At 39.7% G+C, this 16,282-nt stretch overlaps 2 protein-coding genes across 4 annotated transcripts; both read left to right on the top strand.

Moving 5' to 3' along the window:
- The first annotated feature begins 512 nt into the window (after positions 1–512).
- Positions 513–4,234, top strand: LOC115814601 (tripartite motif-containing protein 16-like). Of its 3 annotated transcripts, none has more exons than XM_030777500.1 (7): positions 513–537; positions 669–1,279; positions 1,666–1,761; positions 2,012–2,245; positions 2,441–2,600; positions 2,680–2,739; positions 3,699–4,234. In XM_030777500.1, the coding sequence occupies exons 2-7, from the start codon at positions 683–685 to the stop codon at positions 4,232–4,234; spliced, it is 1,683 nt and encodes a 560-aa protein (XP_030633360.1). In that variant the 5' UTR covers positions 513–537; positions 669–682. The 3 variants fall into 3 exon arrangements, with proteins under 3 accessions (XP_030633360.1, XP_030633359.1, XP_030633358.1); XM_030777499.1 differs by lacking the exon at positions 513–537 and adding an exon at positions 2,639–2,649 and having other exon boundaries at positions 683–1,279; positions 2,694–2,739; XM_030777498.1 differs by lacking the exon at positions 513–537 and having other exon boundaries at positions 683–1,279; positions 2,441–2,594.
- A 3,357-nt stretch (positions 4,235–7,591) lies between these two features.
- On the top strand, positions 7,592–11,183 carry LOC115815447 (tripartite motif-containing protein 16-like). Its single transcript, XM_030778403.1, has 6 exons — positions 7,592–8,170; positions 8,555–8,650; positions 8,893–9,126; positions 9,853–10,012; positions 10,459–10,518; positions 10,645–11,183. The coding sequence occupies exons 1-6, from the start codon at positions 7,592–7,594 to the stop codon at positions 11,181–11,183; spliced, it is 1,668 nt and encodes a 555-aa protein (XP_030634263.1).
- Positions 11,184–16,282: the final 5,099 nt, after the last annotated feature.

Raw genomic sequence — 16,282 nt, forward strand, 5'->3', positions numbered from 1 at the left:
TTATTTAACCAAGTTGTTGAGTGTTTACGCCTATTTTTTATAGTTAATGGTGCTACCATATCTAGTACATTACAGAGGGTAGAATTTATACTGTCCATGAAGTCATTGAAAGACCTTTGCTGATCATCCAAAACGTTGAGAGCAATAGGGAGCAGCTCAGCAAGTACAGCAGTGGAAGCATTAATGTGACTATGAGCCATGATAGAGACAGCCGGTGTGAATGGGAGAGCTATTTGGAAAGTAATAAGAAAATGGTCTGAGAGGGCAGCAGAGTAAGGAGAGATGACAATGTGAGAGACATCTAGTCTGCTGGCTAGAATAAGATCTAAAGTGTTGCCTAATAGAAGAGCCCTATGGCTTTGTTTTGCTAGGAGACTGAAGCCATAGGGGTCTTCTATTAGGTGGTTTACCACTTACTCTGAGTTAACTTAACCAGAAGTTACCCTTACCTCACTCTGTAGTACAGGCCCCTGTTGTGGACTTAAACATCTCTCTGTCTCTCTCTCTCTCTCTGTCCCTGTCTCTGTCTCTCTCTGTCTCTCTTTTTCTCTCTCTCTGACTCATTCACCTCAACCAGGAAGCCACTCCTACTTTCACTTACAATGAGGCAAAACTGATCTGAGCCTCCTGATCAGTGTGCGTTTAATCGTTCGGTGATATTTCGGAGCGTGTTAACATTAAAATGGAAGAAGAAGCCAGTATTTCTGTAGGTCAGGACCAGTTCGTGTGTCCAGTCTGTCTGGATCTGCTTAAGGATCCTGTGACTATTCCCTGTGGACACAGTTACTGTATGGGCTGTATTAAGGACTGCTGGGATCAGGATGATCAGAAGGGAGTCTACAGCTGCCCCCAGTGCAGAGTGACCTTCACTCCAAGACCAGGTCTATGTAAAAATGCTATGCTGGCTGAGGTGGTGGAGGAGCTGAAGAAGACAAGACTCCAAGCTGCTGATCCTCCTGCTCACTGCTATGCTGGACCTGGAGATGTGGAGTGTGGTGTTTGTACTGGGACAAAACTCAAAGCCATCAAGTCCTGCCTGGTGTGTCTGGATTCCTACTGTCAAACTCACTTTGAACAACATGAAAAACTGTTCAAAGGGAAGAGACACAAAGTGACTGATGCTACCGGACGCCTACAGGAGAAGATCTGCTCTCTTCATGAGAAGCTGTTAGAAGTTTTCTGTCGTACTGACCAACAGTGTGTGTGTCTGCTGTGTGTTATGGATGACCATCGTGGACATGAGACAGTGTCTGCAGCAGCAGAAAGGACTGAGAAACAGGTACAAAACTCATCTGTCTACAATTAACACTATTAACACGTAGGCTACTGGACAAGTCACTGTCTCAGACACATAGTCTAACAAGTCTAACAGTGTTGCCCTTATTTGTTAACATTTGACATAGATTAATCAGTTACTGTTGTTATTGGTAAAGGGAGAGAGTCATAGTTCTCATAGGTCCAAAAGGATGAAACACAGAGAGAAGACAGTAAACATCAGTCAGCCAGCACCCAACAGACACACACAGAAACACACACACACACAAATATATACGAATACACACATATACATACTCAAATGCGCACACACAGACACACACACACACACACACTCACACACACTGTGTATAAACGTATCCAGTGAGATGTTTTTTATTTGTGTAACAGAAGAAGTTGGGAGAAATTCAGAGGAAAATCCGGCAGAGAATCCAGGAGAGAGAGAAGGAGGTGCAGGAGCTGAGACAGGCTGTGGAGTCTCTGAGGGTGAGTGTTGAACAGAGGAGAAGACAAGAGCTGGCTGCTGGAGGAGTCATTTGAGGGCTCAGTCAGGGTTCTCCTCCAGTCAGTCAGTGAGGAGTCCAGTGTTGGGCTACTGTCCAATCCCACTGAGTCACAGTGTAGTTAACAGACTGGCTGAGAAAGAGCTGAGTGAAGTGTGTGATTATAATGGACCCCCCTCCTCTCTGTGTGTATGTGTGTGTGTGTGTGTGTGTGTGTGTGTGTCTCCTAACAGCACTCTGCACAGGCAGCAGTGGAGGACAGTGAGAGGATCTTTACTGAACTGATCCGCTCCATTGAGAGAAGGTGTCGTGAGGTGATAGAGCTGATCAGAGGTCAGGCGAAGACTGAATTGAGTCAGGCTGAAGGAGTCCTGGAGCGACTGGAGCAGGAGATTTCTGATCTGAGGAGGAGAGACGCTGAGCTGGAGCAGCTTTCACACATAGAGGATCACATCCACTTCCTCCAGGTGTCAAAACAAAATCCAATATACCAGTGGTTGAATTCTAGACAACTGTGTTTATGCGTGTGCATATGTGTGTGTGGGTGTATAGGGGAAGAATTAGTCAGAGTACAGAACGTGGAGTTCTCCTCATTCTCACCATCATTAAAATATATGTGATGCAGTTTTAACTCTTATGTGTGTGTGTGTGTATGTGTTTAGGGTTTCTCGTCTCTCTGTTCCCCTCCTGGATCTGAAGACTTACCCAGCATCACTGTCAGTCCACGCCTCTCTTTTGAGGATGTAGGAAAATCTGTCTCTCAGCTGAGAGAGCGACTGGGGGATTTCTGTAAGGAGGAGTTTGGAGGACTTTCCAGTGAAGGTTGGGGGTTTTAATGTTATGACTGTTACTGTGCTGAGAATGTTTAACAGTTTAATAATTGGGCCTTTTGTTTGTATAGTGAAAAACACTGAGATCGCACTTTTTCCTGAATCCAAAATCAGAGAAGAGTTTTTACAAGGTGAGTCTCACACACACACACACACACACACACACACACACACACACACACACACACACAGAACTCAATGTTTTAGCCATAGCTGAAAGGTAATAGCATCTTACAGCTTTAATTTTTTTTTTGATATTTTAGATATTTGTTTCATGTTGATCAGACACAAATTCTTTCATTATGACTCACACACTTGCAGAGTTCTTTCAATATGACACAAACACTTGCAGAGAGAGAGAGAGAGAGAGAGAGAGAGAGAGAGAGAAAGAGAGAGAGAGAGAGAGAGAGAGAGAGAAAAGAGAGAGAGAGAGAGAAAGAAGTTATGACTTAGACTGCTGACAGTTTTCAAACATTACACAGTTACATTAAGACAACAGCAGATAAGCTCCGCCCCCTTTGAGTATCTGACAGAGGTGCACTTCAATGTGCTATGAATGAATGTGTTTCAGCATTTCAAATTTGCTCTGGTAATGTTTTGTTTAGTCATGACATTACAGCTTAGATGTGAATTATATTGAATTGATAACAGGGAACATATTTACAAAGAAAGAAAGAAAGAAAGAAAGAAAGAACAGAGAGAGAAACAACAGAAAGAGCAAGAAAAAAGAGAAAGAGACAGAGAGAGGGTGAGAAAAAGAAGAGAGAGAGAGAGAGAGAGCTGTTAAATGATTTTCATGTTCCTGAAAACAGAAGAAATCCATTTTACAATAAAAAGGAATGAGACAGAGATTATCGATAAATGACAGAGAGCTGAGTTCACAAAAGTGTGTGATTTCAGAATTTGAAATAGATTTAATAACATACAGGTTTAATGTAAAGTGGATATTATATTTTATATAACATATCTCTGTTAATGTCTTCATAATTAATTATTTCAACTCTTTAAGTTTTCATGTCCTGATTTTTTTTTTCATGTTAAGAGTTTTTAATTAATTCAGTCTTTATTTTTTATTCCTCAACTCCACCAGATTCCTGTGATCTCACACTTGATCCCAACACAGCACATAAACACCTCTGTCTGTCTGAAGGGAACAGAGTGGTGACATGGAGTAAAACAGTCCAGTCATATCCTGATCATCCAGAGAGATTTGATTACTGGCGTCAGGTGTTGTGTCGAGAGAGTGTGTCTGAACGCTGTTACTGGGAGACTGAGTGGAGAGGAGATAATGCAATTTCTATATCAGTGTCATATAAAGACATCGGGAGGAAAGGACGGGGTAATGAGTGCTGGTTTGGACATAATGATCAGTCCTGGAGTTTGTACTGCTCTCTCTCCAGTTACTCATTCAGACACAATAATGAAGAGACAAATCTGCCCATAGTTCCCAGTTCCTCCAGAATAGGAGTGTATGTGGACCACAGGGCAGGAACTCTGTCCTTCTACAGCGTCTCTGACACAATGACCCTCCTCCACAGAGTCCACACCACATTCACTCAGCCCCTCTATCCTGGGTTTTATGTCCACAGGGGATCAAAAGTGAGGTTATGCCACAATAATAAATGAATAAAAATAGAATGGTCCGGTTATGTCCATAATGTCAAATGACTGTGTTGTATTTTTTCAGATGACAAAATAAGAGTGTATTTTTCACGGTTTGTAAACTGCTGTGAAATATTCTGCTCACCTCTGTGACTGATCCAGTGGACAGAGCCGCAGAAGGAACTCTGTCTGTTTATTGGATGTTGGACATCTGTTTGGTCCAGTCTGGGAGTTAAGAAGAATCTGCTCTCATTCAGTTTGATGTAATATGACACTGCACTAATGCTCCAGATTTTTCCGATTTAGATTTTTACAAGCCGATATAGTTTTAACTGTAGATGATGTCTGTTTGATTAATACCAATGATAGTCATTAATACTTTGGATGAAGTGTAATGTTGCAATGTTGCGTTGATATCATTATTTTGTTGGGGTCCTCATGTCATTCCATTTAAGCTCCTTTATTAAATTGAATGATCTGCTTTTGAGCCGTGACTCCTGTGTGTCTGTGTCGTAAGGCCTATCTTTAAAGGCCTTGGTCTTCTAAAGGCAGCAGATGTGATGGAGTTTCAGGTATTTACTGTTTCTTCTGTCTGGTGTCCAGGCCTCTGACTGAAACAGTAGTGTAGAGACAGACTGACTGATACACCGCCGCTTTGGTGAACAGTTGAGTTTTTTTGTTGTGGAAAACCACGGATCACAAGTGTCTGAAGGCTGCAGGTGTAAGACAACCCCTTCATTAAACACTGTGTAGTGATCACAAAAAGTCTAAGAAGGGCCTAATTCCTGAACAGTTCTGGAAACTTTCTGCAGAACTCAGTTCTGTTTCAGTGCCGTCTGCAGACAACCACTACAAAAAAGTTGACCTCCTGCTGAAAAAAGTGTCATATAACGGTCTTTTTAGTTTCAGAAGTACAATCTCCAACCTCTTCAAATGTTCTCTGAATGTCTGAGGGTAAACCACAATACTATCTAAGTTGAGATACATAATATTGAAGAATAAGTCAAATAGTAGCCTGCATAAAGTAGTGTAATGTGGCAGGATAATTACTGACCTTATCAGACATATAAGACTTATATGGCATTCTCAAACACTCACACAGATCCAAAGGTATTCTCAAACACTCATATAGATCCAAAGGTATTCTCAAACACTCATATAGACCCAAAGGTATTCTCAAACACTCATATAGATCCAAAGGTATTCTCAAACACTCACACAGATCCAAAGGTATTCCCAAACACTCATATAGATCCAAAGGTATTCTCAAACACTCACACAGATCCAAAGGTATTCTCAAACACTCATATAGATCCAAAGGTATACTCAAACACTCACACAGATCCAAAGGTATTCTCAAACACTCACACAGATCCAAAGGTATTCTCAAACACTCACATAGATCCAAAGGTATTCTCAAACACTCACACAGATCCAAAGGTATTCTCAAACACTCACACAGATCCAAAGGTATTCTCAAACACTCACATAGATCCAAAGGTATTCTCAAACACTCATATAGATCCAAAGGTATTCTCAAACACTCATATAGATCCAAAAGTATTCTAAAACACTCATATAGATCCAAAAGTAATCTCAAACACTCATATAGATCCAAAGGTATTCTCAAACACTCACACAGATCCAAAGGTATTCCCAAACACTCAAATAGATCCAAAAGTATTCTAAAACACTCATATAGATCCAAAAGTATTCTCAAACACTCATATAGATCCAAAGGTATTCTCAAACACTCACACAGATCCAAAGGTATTCCCAAACACTCATATAGATCCAAAGGTATACTCAAACACTCACACAGATCCAAAGGTATTCTCAAACACTCACACAGATCCAAAGGTATTCTCAAACATTCATATAGATCCAAAGGTATTCTCAAACACTCACACAGATCCAAAGGTATTCTCAAACACTCACACAGATCCAAAGGTATTTTCAAACACTCATATAGATCCAATGGTATACTCAAACACTCATATAGATCCAAAGGTATTCTCAAACACTAATAAAGGTATTCTCAAACACTCATATAGATCCGAAAGTATTCTCAAACACTCATATAGATCCAAAGGTATTCTCAAACACTCACACAGATCCAAAGGTATTCTCAAACACTCATATAGATCCAAAAGTATTCCCAAACACTCACACAGATCCAAAGGTATTCTCAAACACTCACACAGATCCAAAGGTATTCTCAAACACTCACATAGATCCAAAGGTATTCTCAAACACTCATATAGATCCAAAGGTATTCTCAAACACTCATATAGATCCAAAGGTATTCTCAAACACTCACACAGATCCAAAGGTATTCTCAAACACTCATATAGATCCAAAGGTATTCTCAAACACTCACACAGATTCAAAGATATTCTCAAACACTCATATAGATCCAAAGGTATTCTCAAACACTCACACAGATCCAAAGGTATTCTCTAACACTCACACAGATCCAAAGGTATTCTAAAACACTCACACAGATCCAAAGGTATTCTCAAACACTCATATAGATCCAAAGGTATTCTCAAACACTCATATAGATCCAAAGGTATTCTCAAACACTCATGTAAATCCAAATCATTCTCAAATAGTCCTGTAAACCCACATGCTGTATTTGGTATATCTGTGTCTCATACATTTTTCTTTGATGAGAGCCACAGCACATTTCAGTTGTCATGACGAACTTTGGCTCCTCTCACAGTGTCAACACAGTCGTCAGTTCTAATGCTTTGTATCTTCCCTCTGAGTCAACTCACCTGTGCTCTTCTCATAATCTCAGGTTAGAACCAGACTTGTGTTCTACCACAGTCTGCTCAGTGTCTGCAGAAATTCTTTGAAACTTGTCGTGGCTCATCTGTTTTCATATGCTCTGTGTGACACAGAATGTCCAGCCTGGTTCTAGTATGTGGTCAGATCTCTTTCTGAAAAAAATTACTAGGACTAGGACCAGGTGACTGTGTCGTGTCACTAACATTGAAATAATAGCGAGCCAATCTGGTCAAGGAGACCAAAACCCATGGTGCTGGAGTTTTAGGTCTACAACACACTACCATACTCAGAGCTGACCATGTGTGAGCCTAGACTCTGCTCTGACTCATTCTTTGGATGGGAACATTTCTTTATTATGTAAAGTCATAACAGATCATAGTCCTCACCCTCTCAGTGAATTGTTAGTGCTCTGTCTCTTTAAGAGAAATCCATTTTACTCTCAGAAAGAACCAGGAAGTCTAGAGTGTGGAAGTCACTCCTGATCTTGTTTTCACAGAAACGAAACTGACATTCCTGTTCACTTTGTGTGGAAACTCATGTTACTAAGTGTGTGAGAACAGTATGTGCAGTAAAATGGAAGCATCCAGAATGTCATTGGAAATAAGTGAGGACCAGTTCATCTGTTCATTCTGTCTGGATCTCCTTAAGGATCCTGTGACTATTCACTGTGGACACAGTTACTGTATGGGCTGTATTAAGGGCTTTTGGGATCAGGATGATCAGAAGGGAGTCTACAGCTGCCCCCAGTGCAGACAGACCTTCAGTCCGAGACCAGTTCTATGTAAAAATGCTATACTGGGTGAAGTGGTGGAGAAACTGAAGAAGACGAGACTCCAAGCTGCTGCTCCTCCTGCTCACTGTGACCCTGGAGATGTGGAGTGTGATTTATGCATCAAGAAGAAAGAAAAAGCCGTCAAGTCCTGTCTGACATGTCTGGTTTCATTCTGTCAGACTCACCTCCAGCCTCACTATGAATCTCCTGCTCTCCAGAAACACACGCTGGTCAAAGCCTCCACACGACTACAGGACCAGATTTGTCCTCATCATAGCGAACTCATTAAGCTTTGGTGTCGAACCGACCAACAGTTCATGTGTTATCTGTGTATGGTGGATGAACACAGAGACCATAAAACAGTATCAGTGGCAGCAGAGAGGACTGAAAGACAGGTATGTACAGGGACTTCCCTTACAGCTCAGTGATAATGTGTGTAAATGTGTACTGACTATTGATAACTGTCATCTGGATTCAGTAAAACAAACACTGTCTATTTTGTCATAAAGTTACAGCAGAAACTGTTCAATCATTACATTAGAGTCCTGTCAGAAAAATATCCCCATACATGGAAAAATATTTCCTATATTTTAAACCAAAATACAAAAATGTTTCAGTGATCGAGTGAACATGTTCAAAATTTAAAAAAGAAAAAAGTTTACAGTGGTAAAATGGTTATATATTGTAATGTTGATTTGCAATATTTCATATCTAAATATTTAAAATTACACAGAGAACTGTGTATATACGTTGTTATATATTTTCTTTGTGTGTAACAGAAGCAGTTGGGAAAAAGTCAGAGGAAAACCCAACAGAGGATCCAGGAGAGAGAGAAGGAGGTGCAGGAGCTGAGACAGGCTGTGGAGTCTCTGAGGGTGAGTGTTGAACAGAGGAGAAGACAAGAGCTGGCTGCTGGAGGAGTCATTTGAGGGTTCAGTCAGGGTTCTCCTCCAGTCAGTCAGTGAGGAGTCCAGTGTTGGGCTACTGTCCAATCCCACTGAGTCACAGTGTAGTTAACAGACTGGCTGAGTAAGAGCTGAGTGAAGTGTGTGATTATAATGGACCCCCCTCCTCTCTGTGTGTATGTGTGTGTGTGTGTGTGTGTGTCTCCTAACAGCGCGCTGCACAGGTGGCAGTGGAGGACAGTGAGAGGATCTTTACTGAGCTGATCCGCTCCATTGAGAGAAGGCGCTGTGAGGTGACAGAGCTGATCAGAGATCAGGAGAAGAGTGAATTGAGTCAAGCTGAAGGAGTCCTGGAGCAACTGGAGCAGGAGATTTCTGATCTAAGGAGGAGAGACGCTGAGCTGGAGCAGCTTTCACACACAGAGGATCACATCCACTTCCTCCAGGTAACAACAGAAGAGAAAGTGATCACCAATGTAACAGCACTAGTAAAATGTATATGAGCTATATAAAGACTCCTCTGATTTGTGTGTGTGTGTGCATGTGCATGTGTGCGTGTGCGTGCGCGTACATGTGCACGCATGCATGTGTGTGTGCATGAACAGATCATAACTCATCTTTATATTTATTTTTTTTTTTTTATCTGAACACAGGACACATAACACAATGTGTGATCAGGAAGAGATTAGATAGCTGCATTTCTGCTTAAACCTCAGATAAATCAGAAAATTCACTCTCATGTTTCCAAATTAATAACAGTGTTCCAGCTAAAATACAATACATATCTCATAAGTTGGAGTTTTTTCGCTTTAATATAGTTCTAACATCACAAAAAATAGATCAGCTCTGAAATGACAGTCCCCTGATTGAAATAGCTATTGTCTCCTTTTTTACTGGCTGTAATGTAAAGCAAAGATGTGAAAGATTCACACCAAGATCATCATTTCTGTTCTGAATGCATGTTTATGTGCTCCAATTTTAGCAGAATGTAATTTTAATCACAAAGGTCTAGGTGCAGTTACAGAATATGTCCACCAGGTGTCTCTTTTTAATTCTGTTTGTACTTTGTGTTTGTGGTGTCTCTTTACAATGTTCATATTTGGTTCTGAGTTTTGGGGAATACACTTCTTAAATTAGCGACAAAGAATTAACGTCTCTGCTTTTGTGTGTAGACTTTCTTGTCTGTCTGTTCACCTCCTGGATCTGAAGTCTCACCCAGCATCACTGTCAGTCCACACCTCTCTTTTGAGGATGTAGGAAAATCTGTCTCTCAGCTGAAAGAGCGACTGGAGGATTTCTGTAAGGAGGAGTTTGGAAGACTTTCCAATAAAGGTAGATGCTGTTATTGAAGTTTTGGTAAATTGAAATTTATTTCCGTTCCATTTTGCACAAGTTAATAATCATTCCTTTTGCTTTTTTAGTGACAAACATCAAGATCATTCTTTGCCCTGAACCCCAAAGCAGTGAAGAGTTCTTGCAATGTAAGTTACATACACACGTGCACAAACACACACACACACACACACACACACAACATTCTGTCCGTAAAATACATTCCTTAGAATATATTCACAAATTAAAAAAAATAGAAAATAAACAGAGAGACTCATTACCATAGAAGCACAGGTGGAATAAGAGAGTGGCAGAACATTCTGCTTTGTCATTTAATTATAAAAATGTTTAATGTTTAATAAGATGAAACCACAACAGAAAAGGGAAACATCTTTACTTTCCATTACCTGTTAACAGCTACATGTCTTATGTTTTCACAGTGACAGAGACAAATATAGAGGAAATTCCTCCTCCTGAACCCCAGACCAGAGAGGAGTTCTTAGAATGTGAGTACCTCTCTCTCTCTGTCTCTCTCTCAAAAGAATTTTTTTAAAGAAATGATATTGTATTCATGTCTGTAATGTACTTAATATGAGTATTTTTTTTAAATTCTTATTCTTCATGTCTCCCAGATTCCTGTGATCTCACACTGGATCCCATCACAGCACATCAATACCTCCGCCTGTCTGAGGTGAACAGAACTGTGTGGAATGCCAGGGAATTTTATGCATGTCCTGATTATCCAGACAGATTTGATACATATCTTCAGGTGTTGTGTAGAGAGAGTGTGTCTGCACGCTGTTACTGGGAGGCTGAGTGGAATAGGTATGACGCAGGTATAGCAGTGTCATATAAAAGCATCAGCAGGAAAGGACGGGGTAATGAGTGTGGGTTTGGACTTAATGATCAGTCCTGGGCTTTGTTCTGTAATTATAATAGTACTAAATGGACAGTATCATTCAGACACAATAATGAAGAGACTAAACTCCCCGATGTCCAGTGTCTCTCCAGAATAGGAGTGTATGTGGACCACAGGGCAGGAACTCTGTCCTTCTACAGCGTCTCTGACACAATGACCCTCCTCCACAGAGTCCACACCACATTCACTCAGCCCCTCTATCCTGGGTTTTGGGTCAAATCAAAAGTGAGGTTATGTCATAATCCAAAATGAATAAAATCGAATGGTCTGGTTATGACCATAATGTCAAATGACTGTGTTGTATATTCAGATGACAAAATAAGAGTGTGTATTTTTCACGGTTTATAAACTGCTGTGAAATATTCTGTTCACCTCTGTGACTGATCCAGTGGACAGAGCTGCAAAAGGAACTCTGTCTGTTTATTGGATGTTGGACATCTGTTTGGTCCAGTCTGGGAGTTAAGAAGAATCTGCTCTCATTCAGTTTGATGTAATATGACACTGCACTAATGCTCCCGATTTTGCCAATTTAGATTTTTACAAGTCGTTATAGTTTTAACTGTAGATAATGTCTGTATGATTGACTGTAGATGATGTCTGTTTGATTAATACCAATGATAGTCATTCATACTTTGGATGAAGTGTAATGTTGCCAGGTTGCGTTGTTATTATTATTTTGTTGGGGTCCTTGTGTCATTTCATTTAAGCTCCTTTATTAAATTGAATGATCTGCTTTTGAGCCGTGACTCTTGTGTGTCTGTGTCGTAAGGCCTATCTTTAAAGGCCTTGGTCTTCTAAAGGCAGCAGATGTGATGGAGTTTCAGGTATTTACTGTTTCTTCTGTCTGGCGTCCAGGCCTCTGACTGTAACAGTAGTGTAGAGACAGACTGACTGATACACCGCCGCTTTGGTGAACAGTTGAGTTTTTTTGTTGTGAAAAAACAACGGATCACAAGTGTCTGAAAGCTGCAGGTGTGAGACAAACCTTTCATTACACACTGTGTAGTATAGCCCGACCGATGTTGGATTTTTAAGACCAGTACTGATTTCGATATTTTAGGATTTAAAAATCTGATAATGGTATATCAGCGATATTCCTTTTTTTTTTTAGAAACACATAACAGAAACAAATATTTTCCCAAGCATTTGTTATGTGTAGTTATTTAAGAGGCCTCACCAATATAACATGACATAATGCATTTATCTTGTGGTTACAATTATCTGATGGACTCTCCTTCATAGGCAAAAATTATATAATAGTTTTTTTTGTTTTTTTTTTGTCGTTGAATAGTTATCACTTTGCACCTAATCTGTCACAATGACTACTTTCAATGTAGCATATTCACATCTAGTTTATCCCTTTACCACTCTTTTAATTCTATCCAATGCAAGCTATGAGAAACCATTTTTCAGCCACCATTTGGCACCATCTAAAACATGCCATCTTAAACTATGCAGTAAACTGATACAGTGACCAGAGTAAATGCCGCTGTTGAATGCATCTAATACTACATGACTTGTCTGCAACGAGAACTTGTGACTTTTGGATTTCACACCACACGTTTGAAAGACAAGTTAGATAACTTTGTTTGGCCATCGAGTCGTGTTAGATACTTGTTCTGCTCACGTTTATTTAAGTGGTCCCTCTGATTTAATAATTTCCAATGCACCAACTGTAACTAGGGACATGTGAGTTGCAGATATATTTATCATTGCTTCATTTAGTCAGAATAAGCTAAACGTGGCATTAGCTAGCTTTGTGGGTAACCTAATTTAGCAATGGACAGTGCTATAAGCTGCTGTAAGCGATATTGCCAGAGAATTTTATTGTAGTGACGAGAGAGATAGGAACCGTGTTTGTTTACTCACTAGAGCGGCCACACTGTTTCATAAATAAACCTACAATCAAGTTTGTCAGCAGCTTAGCCTACACTCAACCACCTTAATGTTAAAGGTAATTTTGATGTTAGATTGACAACAAACTACGCAGTGACAGCACTCATAACATGGCTGAAGGATCCATCTTCCATCTCTCCCTTTCTTTTTTGTCATTTATTGGCCAGGCTCTACTGTGTAGTGATCAGAGAAATCTGAGAAGGACCTAATTCCTGAACAGGTCTGGAAACTTTCCACAGAACTCAGTTCTGTTTCAATGCCATCTGCAGAAACCCCATAACCACTACAAAAATGTGACCTCCTGCAAGAAAAAGTGTCATATAAGGCCCTTTACTTTCAGAAGTACAGTTTCCAACCTCTTCAAATGTTCTCTGAATGTCTGAGAGTAAACCACCGTACCATCTAGGCTAAATTGAGATACATAATCTGTAAGAATAAGTCAAATAGTAGCCTGCATAAAAGCAGTGTAATTTTTGCAGGATAATTACTGACCTTATTAGACATATAAGACTTATATGACATTCTCAAACACTCATAGATCCAAAGGTATTCTCAAACACTCATATAGATCCAAAAGTATTCTCAGTCCTATAGATCCAAAGGTATTCTCAAACACTCATATAGATTCAAAGTATTCTCAAACACTCATATAGATCCAAAGACATTCTCAAACACTCATATAGATCCAAGGATATTCTTAAACACTCATATAGATCCAAGGACATTCTTAAACACTCATATATATCCAAGGATATTCTTAAACACTCATATAGATCCAAAGGTATTGTCAAACACTCATATAGATCCAAAAGTATTTTCAAACAGTCCTATAGATCCAAAGGTATTCTCAAACACTCATATAGATCCAAAGACATTCTCAAACATTCATATAGATCCAAGGATATTCTTAAACACTCATATAGATCCAAAGGTATTGTCAAACACTCATGTAAATCTATAGAAGGGCTGCTGCGGTAGGCCTACAGAAATTTCCTTACCGCGGTAGCCTATTCGAAGAATGCTGACCTTGTGGTTTGCGGTAATACCGCAACCAAACCCCCCTGTGTTTAGTTAAACATTCATTTGACGTTACTTGTCCCGTAATATGTTGAAATCGATGCTTGACGGCATCTATTTCCCCGCCATTGTTGGCAAAAACAGAGATGGTGTAAGCAAAGCGTCTACCACGAGTTACCCCCTTGTCTGGCTCCGTTTTGACAAAGTTGCAAGAAAATAAACACTTTCGTGTGTTTTCACTTCGCGCGTGTTGTTTCGTGAGTACAGAGATAAAATACTGCCGGGGATCCCTCCCAGATGACAGATATTGTAATCTGCGAACCTTGTCTGTGCTCAGCTGTGTAGTGTGTGCACCACAATGTCGACAAGACAGACATCACATTACATGAAATAATGTTGTGTAATTTGAGCGGTTCCACAACTTTAAAATTTTTACACACCATGTAGTGTAGTACTGTGTAGTTTGAACCTGGCTTTAGCTGGCTTCACTGATACCTTTTACCACATTTACGACATAGCCTACTGCCGCTTCGAAATTTGCTGTTTCTGGCAAACTGGCAATGACACATTTGGCTTTGCAACAAGAAACATCGTTTCTACCCATTTATCGCTTTCAAAAGACGAAAATCCATCGAATGAGTTCAAGGCCATCGCCTTTAGTACATTTCAGGGAAAAAAACCAAACAGACAACCAAAAACACTGCAGCTCTTAATTCTTGTTATTTGACTCTGGGATAGACAAACCTGATATTTACATACATACATTTCCATACATATTTACATACTGTAATTCACCACCTTTTGCAGCATAAAACTCCTAATAGCAATACACCCTTACATTCAGTTGAGCACTAAGGATCAAGTTTAACCACTTTCATAAGTGAACAACGGCATAACGTGAAATTCATGAAACTGCGTGAAAACTGCTTTTGATACTGAGGTCATGCTATTGTCGTATGGCACAGTAGGCTAACAGAAAAAAAAAGATCTCATACAAAATTAAATTAGGGGTTCACATTTTCATCGTAAACTACGGTGCGGTATTTACGATCCAGATAGTTAATGCCAAGCCAGGTCGCCATCACTTTCCCCTGGCTTTCCAACGGCTGAGAAATATACAAGGGATTTTACTAAAAATAGGCATCTAATGTCATCTAACACTGCGCCTGCCTCCTCTCCTACTATTTCACTCATGATTTAATTTGACTTGATTTGATGGTGACATATAGCCTACATTGCCATTGTGTAGAGATTCTCTTCCTTTTTCTCGTACACAAGAGAAAGGGAGAGAATCTCCATCCGTGTCAACATGGTTTCACTCAAACTACTGCACAATAAAAAGCGAACCACAGGCCTTGAAAATTAAGACTAGGCCTATTATCAGTTTGAGAGAAGCGATGGGCTCAACAGTCTTGACTCTTGCTGTATTTGTTTGCGCTGTGTGTAATAGTCTATGCTGAGTTTTGCTTTGGCTGAGGAAACGTACCAGATGTTTGTCGGAGAGGTCGCACAGCTCCAAGGTGTCAGTGTTCCAGCCTTTGAGAATGAGCCTGTACATGTAGTGTTTTTCTAAAATAATAAATGAATAAATAAATGCATAATCGAGAATGTCACACACACACACACGCATAAATTAAATATTACATACAAGCACACAGGTGGGACATGACGGAATATTAATTTAAAAAACACGTAGAGATCAATATATGGACAGGCAATCTTTTTTTTCTATTTGTAAATTCTTAGGTTTTACATGTGGTATAGGTTAAACATGTTAACAGTTTAAAGACACACAGGCATACGATATTTAGACTAAGCCTCAAAGTTCCACTGAAACATCCATGCGTTAAGTCTTTAGGGGTCAGAGATGTGGTCTTACCGTTATTGTGCTTGCTGAGGGGGTAGCTAGGGTTTCTTTTAATTTCATTTGTCAGTGTCAGCTCTGACATAAAGGGCTTCAAAGTAGTGAGAAAGCTGACAGTCATCATGTGCACTGCGAATTAGCCTAACAAAAATGATAATTAAACTTCTCTCATTTTAAGGCTCCTGACAGTTACATTCATTAGTGAACATAAAGACCTGTCATTGTATGCAAATAATAGGCCTTCACGCCCTCAGTCTTGGACAGAAAATCCTCTAATAATCTGGCTATTTACTTAATTGTAAAAAATACCAATAGGTAACTTTATTTCTGTAGGACGTCATAATGGCTTGTGGACGCACTCGCAAATGTCGTCAGAATTCTGAACTGGAAACTGAAGCATTGTCAGAACAAAATACAAAACAAACAAACAAACAAACAGAGGGCTGTTTAATGCTTACAACCGAATGGTTTATTAACATATATGATCTGTACATACAGTAAGACCTGTATTTACATTTAAATAAAAACTACAGGTCTACACAGTAATAGAGCAAAGACTAAAAGACAGTAAACT

Source organism: Chanos chanos, chromosome 6 (genome assembly GCF_902362185.1).
Source record: "Chanos chanos chromosome 6, fChaCha1.1, whole genome shotgun sequence".
NCBI lineage: Eukaryota > Metazoa > Chordata > Actinopteri > Gonorynchiformes > Chanidae > Chanos > Chanos chanos.